General features: G+C 42.2%; 1 protein-coding gene across 2 annotated transcripts in view; it reads left to right on the top strand.

Annotated features, from left to right (window-relative positions):
• Positions 1–12067, top strand: part of RCOR1 (REST corepressor 1) — a 143919-nt gene that overhangs the window by 48952 nt on the left and 82900 nt on the right. For both annotated transcript variants that reach the window (XM_080986562.1, XM_080986561.1), the window contains exon 3: positions 2883–2966. In XM_080986562.1, coding sequence (XP_080842688.1) covers positions 2883–2966 — 84 coding nt within the window. The remainder of the gene's footprint in view (positions 1–2882; positions 2967–12067) is intronic.

Here is a 12067-nt window from a genome sequence, read left to right as displayed (position 1 = left end):
CATGAGTAGAATGTGTCCTTTTATTTAAAACGCATCTCTGGGTTATTTGTGGGGCATAGGAATTCGTTCATTATCCCCCCCCCCAAAAAAAATATAGTCCGGCCCACCACATGGTCTGAAGGACGGTGGACCAGCCCACAGCTGAAAAAGGTTGCTGACCCCTGCTCTACACTGATGGACAGCAATTTTCCAATTTAAAATGCATCTCTGGGTTATTTGTAGGGCCTGCCTGGTGCTTTTACATGAGCAGAATGTGTCCTTTTATTTAAAACGCATCTCTGGGTTATTTGTGGTTAAACCTCTCATGCTTCAGTTTGCTTTACTGAGTTTCAAATTTCTTTACAAGCACCCGTTGATTAGGAATAAATTACCCAGCCTAGGCTTCAGGTCAGGCAGATCAGATCTGATGACCTCCAAGCCAAATATGTTCAGGCCTGTAAGGTGGCACCATAATGCAGAACTGGAGGGGGGCGCCCCTGAGGATCATCTATCCCAACCCCCAACAATGCAGGAATATGCAGCTGTCCACCTCTCTCCATACGAGCCTACCTGGACCCTGAGACCATCCTCTTCAAGACCTTCTTTGTGTGCCTCCTCCATGAGAAGTTCGGAGGGTGGCAACATGAGAACCAACCTTTTCTGTGGTGGCTCCTCATTTGTGGAATGCTCTCCCCAGGTTATGGAGCCTTCATTATACATCTTTAGGCGCCAGGGTGAAAAAACATTCCTCTTTGACCAGTCCTTTTGGCTGATTAACATCCTTTACTCCTATAAATGTGTTTGTGGGTAGAAGGCGTTTTTATTGGTTTGTGGTTTTTTGTTCTTGTCCTTATTACGCATTTTGTGTTTTTATCTTGTGCTTTTGTTTTGTAAACCAAGATCTGCAGACGAAGGGTGGTATAATAAATCAATCAATGCCAATGGAATGCAGAGGAGGGGGTCTTTAAGAGACTGACTCAAAAGGGCTACTTTTATCTACCAACTTCCCTTTCTGAGGCCTTAGGAGCAGTGTCTGAGATCTTGCTGTTGGGTGTTTCATTAGCAAACATTTCCTTGGTGGGTCCCAGTGACAGGTCGTTCATGATTGGTTTTTGGGTGTGTGTGCTGCTGTTTAAATTGTTTTTGTGCTGGCATACATTCCCCCCCCCCCCCCGAATCATGTTTTTAATTGTCACATTTTTGCTTCTATCATAGCAGTTTTGGAAAACTGCATATTATGCTAAGATCTAAAATATGGTATGAATGAACAATATTGTGAGCGGACTGAGTTTTGTATCGTTGCCTCTTTCTATTTGTCCCCGTACAGTACTTCATTTTTTTAAAAAGTTCAACGTAAAAATCCTATATAAAGTGTGTAAATTCTTCTTATGGTACTATTCTTCTTCTTCTTCTTCTTCTTCTTCTTCTTCTTCTTCTTCTATCACTCATAGCCGAGTAAGATTGCCTTCCATAAACATGGTTTTAACAATGAGTCCGTAAGTGACTGTGGAGGCCAATTCTGGATCCACACGTCCTTACACAGTGGGGACATTGGCAGGAGTTGATAACGGTGTGGATTTGCCAAGTGTGCCTTCCTCTTAGTACGTTTCTCCCTCTCGTCCTGTGTTCGAGTGTCTTCAAAGCCCATGACACCTTTGGTAAAGGCTGTTCTCCAACTGGAGCACTCGCAGGCCAGTGTTTCCCAGTTGTCAGTGTTTATACTACATTTTTTTAGATTTGCCTTGAGACAGTCTTTAAACCTCTTTTGTTGACCACCAGCATTACGCTTTCCATATTTAAGTTTGGAATAGAGTAGTTTACATTTATACTATACATTTATATTTATACTATACATTTAACCCCTCGCACTACCCCCAAAAAACCCTGGGAGCCGGTGTTTACTCCTCACAGAGCTACAATTCCCAGCACCCTTAACAAACTACAGTGGTGCCCCGCAAGACGAATGCCTCGCAAGACGGAAAACCCGCTAGACGAAAGGGTTTTCCGTTTTTGAGTTGCTTCGCAGGACGAATTTCCCTATGGGCTTGCTTCGCAAGACGAAAATGTCTTGCGAGTCTTGAGATTTTTTCCCCGCTTTCCCCCCCCCTTTATCTAAGCCGCTAAGCCTTTAATAGCCTTTTAGCAGCTAAGCCGCTAAGCCGCTAAGCCTTTAATAGCCGCTAAACCGCTAATAGCGCTAATCCGTTAAGCCGCTAATAGGGTTGCTTCGCAAGACGAAAAAACCGCGGAACGGATTAATTTCGTCTTGCGAGGCACCTCTGTACAGTTCACAGAATTATTTGCAGGAGGGAATGTGCTTTAAATGTGATAAAGGGGTATTTGATCACAGACCTAGAGGCCTTTAATGATCCCAACAGAAGCTCTCCTTCTCCTTCAACACCTGATTTAAGACCAGTCTTCAGGGGTAACTGCATATATAAGTTGGCTGGCGCTGCTGGTGTTAAGAAACTGATCCAGCTTTACCTGCTGACACAATACAGCCAGACTCCCATTTCTCTTTGCTTGCTCTTCTTTTTCTCTTGGCTAATAGCTGGGGAGAATCAGATAGCAACCTTTTCTGCAAATCCTGCAGTTTAACTCTATAGTGTGTTACTGTGGGGTTTTTTTTGGCATGTTCCCTGAAAGTGCCAGAATCTTAAAGCAACAACAACAACAACATTTTGAATTCTGTTTCATCTTCATCTTCTGTTGGTCCAGGAAAATATTGTCAAGACATAATTTTTAAAATTATTTTTAAAATGAATGAAAACATTTCAAGGATTGCGGCTAGGTGGTACACTGTTTGTGAGCCTAATTATACAGTTTCTTTTATCGGCGCTTAGAAGCAATAAGATTCCACCTTGCTATTTTATTTTAACATACATATATGTGTTTTCTTCCAGCTAAACTTGCAAAGCGGTCCCAGGAGAGAGAAAATCTTGGTATGCTGGTCTGGTCGCCCAACCAGAATATTTCTGAAGCAAAGTGTAAGTCTCTGGATTTTTGCTTCCTCCAACCTCCCTACTTTTTTTATTAAAAAAAAGCCTGTTTAAAAAGGCAAATAAAATAAAACACCAGGATGCTTTCTCACTGGGGAGAGACTACAGCTGTAACCTACTTTGTGTTTTCATTGTCCTTTAAGTGGAATTTTGAGTCTGTGATGTAACACAACCTTACGCAAGGTTTGCTGAGGCTGATGGGAGGTGTTGTCAAAAACCTCTGGATGGAGAAAGCATCTTTAATTCCTTCGTTTCCTAATCACACATCTTGTGAAAATTTTGAACACAAGCTTCCCAGAATTCTCACTAAATTACTGGACGTGTTCTATGAAGCATTGTGCAAGGATAAGTGCCATTGGCTTTACTGGTTTGGAGAGGGAGGAAGGAAAAAATAATGGCAGCTCAGCTGCAGGAGTAAAGTTTGTTGGGAGCAGGGTTGTCCCTAAGAATAAAGTGGGGAGTAACTGTTCAGAGGCAAGTATTCCCATTCATGCTAATTAGTTAACAAGTTTCCGATAAGAATCCCCAAAAATATCAGGGTGACTGAAAATAGGATATTTGCACTTTTCTTACTGACTTTTTTTTTTTTTTAAAAACTTTTTTAAAATGTGGAATGGCCACTCAAATTTGCATTATTAGCATAGCTGTCAACTTTCAGATTTGAAAATAAGGGATTAGCAGCCTTGAAAATAAGTGATCAGCAGCCTCACCTGTCCTGGAGACAGTCTACGGGATATCTAACAATCCGGGATAGCAGCGGGAAACGGCGCTGGATTAAGGGAATTTCCCACCAAAAAAGGGAAGGTTGACAGCTATGATTATTAGCCCTCAAACTAACTAACAGTAGAACATTTGTTTGTTATTGAAAGCATTTTTACCCTCTCTCTTTGCCAAAAAGGTTCCTAGGGTGGCTTGCAAAAACTGATGACTCATTCAGGGAGTCATGACACACGAGGAAAAAAGAAGGGGAGGGAAGAGGGAAACGACAAGCACAAATTACATCTCTTACAACACAGTTCTGTCGTTTTGCCTGTACGGATTCTGTCTTGTCTCCCCACCACATCATATCTGGAAACGGAGCAGGTGACGGCATTTGGGCCAGGCAGGAAGGATTGTTCCTGCTACACAGCTCTTCCTTTGGGCCAGTGGCAGGTGTGGTTGGAGAAGGCCTGAGGCCTTGCCCTAGAGAAAGACATGAGGGTCAGTTACAGAGGTTTGATGGGCCTTGGTCTGTGGCTCTCCATCCTTTGCTCACCCCTTTCTGCTCTATTTCTAACCTGGCCAGTTGTATGTTGGATGTGCATCCTGTGAGGTTTGCTGTTACCTGGCTACATTCAGATCATCCCAGTATATGCTTGGGAATGGTAATGACTGGACACTGAACATATTTTGTGAATCTTATATGATGCCGTTAGCGTAGCATTTAGCATAGATTGAGTTAGGTGTTTTCGATTTGTTCAGCCAGGTTGCGACTCCCTTGCAGTGCTGGCTTGTTGTCAGTCAGATTTAGTAAGTAAGTCAGGTCAGCTAACTGACTCTACCTGTAGCTGCAGTTTGTGCACCTTCAAATAACATGGAAAAACTGGGATATACATGAAAAGTAAGAGGTGCCTATGTGAGAAGGCATATTCTTCTGGTTTTAATTGCCGTATTTTTTGCTCTATAAGACTCACTTTTTCTCTCCTAAAAGTAAGGGGAAATGTGTGTGCGTCTTATGGAGCGAATGCAGGCTGCACAGCTATCACAGAAGCTGTTCTGGCTTCTGAGATTCAGAATATTTTTTTTCTTGTTTTTCTCCTCCAAAAACTAGGTGCATCTTGTGGTCTGGTGCATCGTATAGAGCGAAAAATACGGTATATTTTCACCATATGCTGTTGCAAGGAACATTGTCCAAACACAGAAAAGGCTTTGAAGAGCGGCAAGCTTTGCTGAATAGTTCCAACTTTTAAACAGCTTATACAGACACTCATATTTTAAAACAACAGCAACATAATTATGATTTATTAATGCCCTTTTTGTATTCTTCAGGTACATTCCGTTGCCTTATCCAACCATGAGGGATAGAACATTTTGGAAAGTGATTTAAGGCTCTCAGTTCTGATAGGGTAGAAGGAGATTTGCAGCTCTTGTTCTTTATTCTCCTTCCCCTTTATACTTCCACGGGACGAAGCTTTTCTGAGATCTTGTGAAGTTTTGCATCTGCAAATTAGCATGCGTTTTAATTTGAGCTGCTCAGAAAAAAGCGTAGAGCTGATGTTCTCTAAAAGTTGTTACAGTGCGCTTTAGGGCAAAAACTGTTGGTGCCACCTTAAATATAACCAAGACAATGCAAATTAAAAAATAAAATAAAATTGGAACATAGGGAAAGGTTGCAGTCATGACCAGATGGGCCCAGGGCTTGTCTTTAGCCTTTTCCAAGGAGCTATAACACCTGCCTCCCAAATGAGCAGAAGGCCTGGTCTGTTGTTTTCCTTCCAGTTTTCTATAAAATATTATACATTGACTGACTTGCAAGGTTAAATCACGATAAGGCAGAGTAAATTCTCTCTTCCGGGGTCTTTGTTATGGAATGGCCAAGCTGCGGAACTTGTGGCCTCTCAGAAGTTGCTGAACTGTATCACCTATCATCCCTTACCATTGGTGAATCTGGCTGGGGCTGATGGGAGTTGGAGTCCAATATCACCTGGAAGGGTACAGCTCTCTGCTCTAGGGCGTCAGAAAAATTTCCAAATCAATCCCCCTGCCCTTAGGTGTTTGTTTTTGGGACAAATAGCCTGAGACGAGACGGATTTAATGCAGTGACAGCCAACATAGTGCTCTCCAGAGTTGCTCTCCAAGTTGGACTCCAACTTGTCATTAGCATGGCCTATGTGCAAGGGATGGTGGGAGTTGTAGTCCAACACAAGAAGCAACTGTGGGCTGCCAAGACTAGACACAATTTGCTGGTCCCTGTACATGAATTTCTGTAATGGCACGTGCAATTCTCTGCATGCATTCTCTGGTTGATTGACCTATCTCCACTGAGGGTAGAAGGCCATACCACCTTGTTGAAAGTCTATAATGTACGTATGTGTGCACTTTTCTGAAGTTACCGCACTTCTCCTGACTGTAGACTTTTTGTTTGTTGTTGTTGTAAAAAAATACCCGCCAGGAGCATTTGAAGTGCCACTTTAATGTGTGATGCACAGGGGAGTGTTATTCTGATCAAAGGCTTCTCCACCCACGTCAAAAACTGAAGGAAAAGCGAAGCTGGGAATAATTTACATAGCCGAAGAACATTTTATTAATACCAGGGAGTTCCACTCGGATTTTCTCGCTTCTCTAACTCCAGAACCAGTGCATCTAATCAAATACTAGGCAGGCTCAGACATGAAGTGAACCCATGGTTTGGTTCTGCTACTGCATGAATGATATTTGAGTCCACGTGTTTCATCCTCCCCTTGTCTGCTCAGGATCCTTCATTTAGTTCTGGTTCTTGGCAAACCATAGTTTCTTGGGCAAACTGTGGCTTGCTGAGATCATGAAGCTGAAGGAAAGAAAGGGAGAACGTGGATGCAAAGCTTCATTGGTTGCATACTATCCTCCCATGGTCTGGCATTATGGGATGGAACCTCTGGCTCACATGTTCCCCCTCTCTTTCTTCCTTGGCTTAATCAATTACAGTATTTCCTACTTTTGCTTCATGCCTCTATTTACTATTATTTAAAATATTTATGTCCTGACTGTTTGCTGTGATTCCAGGTTGGTTCTCAAAAATGTTATAAAACATAAAAATCATAGCTTGTAGTTATATCCAAACTTGCAAATTGTTGTTTCAATTTTCTCCTGAACCAGGACTTAGCTGGGCAAGCACAGACCATAGCTGTAGTTGTTCAAGGGTAGCAGCAAACCAGGAAGTAACTAAGTGGATAATTCCCAGAGATGGATCATATAGCAAAGGGCTCATTTCCATAGCACCAAACAACACACGTTGGGCAACCTGTGTTCATATGTACACAGGTCAATATTGAATGCGAATTTTTCTGCAGCCTTTTGTGGCACATGCATTTGGTCGCAAACCTAGGTTTGGTGTTCCTGTAATATGAAGAGTATTGGGCAAATATCCACCTGTTTGATTGAGCTTTGCTTGAATATTAGTAGTTTGTAATGCTGCAATTTGCAGGGATGCGGGTGGGTGGCGCTGTGGTCTAAACCACAGAGCCTAGGGCCCACCGATCGGAAGATTGGTGGTTCGAATCCCCGCAACGGGGTGAGCTCCCGTTGCTCAGTCCCAGCTCCTGCCCACCTAGCAGTTTGAAAGCCCGCCAAAGTGCAAGTAGATAAATAGGTACCGCTCTGACGGGGAGGTAAATGGTGTTTCCATGCGCTGCTCTGGTTCGCCAGAAGCGGCTTAGTTATGCTGGCCAAATGACCCGGAAGCTGTCTGTGGACAAAAGCCGCCTCCCTCGGCCTATAGAGTGAGATGAGTGCCGTAAACCCAGAGTCGTCCACGACTGGACCCTAATGGTCAGGGGTACCTTTACCTTTACTAATGCTGCAATTAAGGAGCCATTAATCTTTTTATGTATTATAATTTTAAGGTTGCGGGTTTTTTATTAATGTAAAATAGGATAATGTATAAGAGTGTTCTGTATGAATATTGCATAATCTTATATATTTAAAATTGTTTCCTCTTTCATGCACTTGAAGAGATGAGACCAAAGGTTTTCAAATGGCTTGTTAACTTTGTATTATTTATTACGATTATTTTATATACTGCTTCACACCAAAACAGGCTTCTGAGCGGTTTACAAGTATAAAAGCCAATGATTCAAGCCTCTTCCTTCTCTCAGTCTTATAATTTCATTAAGTTTTGATATTATGCCAATACACCACGCTTTTTTTTCCACCTGTGCTATTAATTATATTGTCATTGTGTGATAATTGTATTCTAGCTTTGCCCTGTAATCGTACGGGGCAGAGCAGACTAAAAATAGTTTTATTAAAAACAAAGAAACAGACACTCCTGGTATGTTACTAGTAGTCAAAGAAAAGTCTTGTGTGTTTGAGGCATTGCTGGAGAAAATTTCCCCTGCAGTGGCTTAATCAAATATGTTCATGCTTCCTAACAATGCTCTTAGAACAGCTATAAGGTTTTTTAAATAGTGGAGGGGGGAACTTAAATATCTGTAGATCCGCATCTCACTATGTTCGCATTTCCTTGTTTCCAGTTGTTATTCTTGAGGAAAGTTGGTTTTCTACTTTACAAGTGTCAAGTAGCCCATATTATTAGCCACAAAGGTCCAGAGTAATTTGACTTTATTTTTGGCCTGCAGCCATTTTGAATCAGTGTGGGAAACTTGCTGTTGGCTACAGTAGGGTGTACATAGCGATCTGTACTTGGATTTCTGCTAGCGTTGCAACGTTTACTTGACTAAAATTTTTCGATCAGCCAGCAGTCGATGGCTGGGACTGACGGAAGGTCGTAGTCCAAAACATCTTGAGGACACCAGGCTGGTGAAGCAGGGATAATTAGTCTGTGTGTTTTTGTGAATACTTTTATATTCAGATATAGATATAGATATAAAGCCTAAAGGTAAAGGGACCCCTGACCATTAGGTCTAGTTGTGACCAATTCTGGGGTTGTGGCACTCATCTCGCTTTATTGGCCGAGGGAGCCGGCGTACAGCTTCCAGGTCATGTGGCCAGCATGACTAAGCCGCTTCTGGCAAACCAGAGCAGTGCACGGAAACGCTGTTTACCTTCCCGCCGGAGCGGTACCTATTTATCTACTTGCACTTTGACATGCTTTCGAACTGCTAGGTTGGCTAGGGACCAAACAACGGGAGCTCACCCCGTCACAGGGATTCAAACCGCCAACCTTCTGATCGGCAAGCCCTAGGCTCTGTGGTTTAACCTGCGTCCCATTGATATAAAGCCTACTTCATTACAATAACCTTTTTTGCGTTGTAAAGAGTCTCTACCTGTTTTTGGACTACGATTCCCACCATCCCTGACTACTGGACCTACTATCTAGGGATGATAGGAGTTGTAGTCCAGAAACAGCTGGAGACCCAAGTTTGGGAAACCCTGGTCTAGAGGAAGATTGGTATAAACCGCTTGAGTTATATCCAATTAAATGATACTCTGGGCAGCGTATGAGATCGTTCCTTTGCTTGGAACCAAAGGTGCAAAAAGCTCTCCCTATTGCTCATACAATGTGAGACCATGATTTCCATTGGTCTTTGGTGCTCTTCCTCCTCCTCTACAACCTTCCTTGTCACATCCCATATTTTTCGGACGATTTTGGACCCTATCACATACACACTGGCTTGGTGGCAAAGTGGCAAGACAAATGGAGGACTGACAAAACAATGGGGTCCCCACTTACAGTTTACATTTAGCATTGTAAACGAATTCTTTTCTGTATTACAGTTGAATTTGAATTCATGCATTCAAACAATAATATCAGTTTACAGTAGAATGTGGAAAGTAAACCACCCTGAGATCTATGGGTGAGGGGTAGTATGTAAATTTAATTAATTAATTAATAAAAAGGTGGCACCCAATTTTAGTCACACACGGTGAGGACCCATTGGAAGCAATGGGCAGCAAATGCAGAATTATTATTTTTTGAAAAGTTTTTATTGTTAAAATAATTCAGCATTAATACACACATATTGCAAATATACAAGCATACAAACATACATTTCATACAATCCTTAAAAATATTCAAACATACCTACATTCAGTCCCACAGATAATTCCATTTCCCATCACCCTTTGAACTTTTGAAAACAGCAATTTGCACTGAAATGCAGGTGCGCAGTTATTAGCCCTGTTGTTACTATCCTCAAAGACATTTAGCTGGCCTTCTCCCCAGTGGAAAAAATAAACACAAAATTGAAATAAAAGTTTCCATATTAATTGCAGCAGCTTTTCCCATTTCCCTCCCCTCCCACGCCATGCTCCTAGTTATTAAAAGTATTTTAAGGGGCAGTTTGCCTCAATGTCGCCCGTAACGCACAAACACACACACAAACACACACATATTTTTGTTGTTTATTTTCAGTACTATTTTAGCAGGGTTTGTTGGATGTCATTAGCGGCACAGTGGATTCAAAATACTGAATCCTCACACTAGAGGGGGCTGGAGGAAAAGGAAAATCAATACTTTGTTGCCATGGCAACTGGAGGAGGCCTGGGGTGGTCTCCTCCATTGAATTAATACATTGCTTCGGTTTTCTCCCCCCCCCCCTTTTTTTTTTTTTGCTCTCTGCCCATATAACTAGCATAGCCAGCTCCCCTTCAGAGTCCTCAGTTTAGCCGAACAAAAAACTCAGAGCACACATACACCGTATCCTGGAATTCTTTTCTCTTGCAAGACATCATGACGTAGTTGCCGCCTTTATTCCAGATGGCGGGATCATACTCTCCACCAGCAAAACATGAACAAGGTTTTCCTGTGTTTTTGCATGTAGGAAGTTTTAGGGAATTGCCTGAGCTTAGAAACAGATGATAAACAGTACCGGAATCCCAGGTGCTATTTTTAAGTTGGCTTTGCTTTGTTTTTGGAGGTGGTTGTGGTCAGAACGATGTGACTTCCTTATTTCTTTTTTTGTGTTTCTTGCTGCTCTGATACGACCGATGAAGGTCAGATACGAATATTCTTCCGTCATGTTAAGTTTCACCTGAAGTGCTTCAGGAGTGTTCCAGAAATCTATTGTCTGCAGGAGACAGTCTGCTGCTGCTATTATTATTATTATTATTAGTAGTAGTAGTAGTAGTTGTTTCCCTTCTCCCCATTTTTATTCTCACAACAAACCTCTGAGGTAGGCTATAAGCTAAGGGGCCTAAAGTCACCCAGTGAGCATTCATGGCTATGTTGGGATTTGAACCCTCATCTCTCAGGCCTTAGTCTAACCAAATTTATCTGCAAGTAAAGGCCTGCCGCTAATTGAGATTTTGAAAATGGAGACTTAAGAGTTGTATCAAGCTAAATTCTACTCTCTACACCCCCTGAAATTAAGAAGTGTGACTTAGTCATACCTGTTCTTTTCAGTGGGTCTGAGTAGAACTAAAGATGGCTGTAACCCTATGAAAGGAAGCTAGGATTTACCTACACTTAAAAAAAAAAAAAGCATTCTCCTTCGTTTTTAATTAATCAAACTCTTGCCTCACCTGCTGCAAGAAGTCACAGCTGGAAGCCTGCGTAGGTCCTGTGTTACCACATTATAAACTGTCCCAGATTGACGAGAAGCAAATGAATCAGGCTGTTTCAGTTCATAGTGCATTACAAGAGAATCTAGTAATATTTCAACAAGCCAGACTTTCCGCCTTACACATATTTTGAACTGCCACTCCTATGAGCACCAGACAAGGTTGGCAAAGGCTGCATTAAACATTGATCTTAGCTCACCGGTTGTTTGCAAGACGGCATACACACCACGCATTCAAAATGTGCACACCCACTACCGAATCCTGGGAACTGTAGTTTTATGCCTAACAGCGCTATAATTCCCAGCACTCTTGATAAGCTGCAGTCCCCAGAATCCTTTGTGTGGAAAAGATCTGCTTAAATATATGGCAAGTATGCAGCCTCCGTTGGCCGCTCTGTGCCTTGGCTCTTGTTTGCAGCCTTTTGTTTAAAAGTTGTATGTGGTGGTGGTAAGGTCTTCCCAGGGGTTTTCTGAGCCTTCTTCCCACTTCCTCCTACGTTATGCTGCTGCTTAGCTGCATCCTGTTGCACACATCTTAATGCAAAAAGATAATAATCTAGGAAGGTGAGAAAGGCAAGTAGACACCACCTGTTTCTCTTGCAAACCCTATATTATGGTCTGCCAGGGGGGTGGGGAGGAGATGGGAGAATAAGTGTTGAATAATGAAAACCTTGGAAGAGGCAAGTACGTGACTGGGAGGCAAACGTACAGGAAAGCAGAAATCAGCTCAGATAAAAAGTGTGACGTCCTGCAGTTGGAATCAGTCATTAATGCATCCACCATCCTGTTCACCCATTACTTATTGATTGATTGCATTTATCAGGCGCTTTATGCGCTAAAAAGTCTCTTAAGCAACTGAAGGCTTAAAATAGGGGAATCTAACTACAGTGG

The sequence above is a fragment of the Podarcis pityusensis genome, assembly GCF_964106645.2.
Source record: "Podarcis pityusensis genome assembly, chromosome: 1".
Classification (NCBI taxonomy): domain Eukaryota; kingdom Metazoa; phylum Chordata; class Lepidosauria; order Squamata; family Lacertidae; genus Podarcis; species Podarcis pityusensis.
The sequence above is the reverse complement of the archived record's forward strand: the minus strand, read 5'-3'. Positions and strand labels throughout refer to the sequence as shown.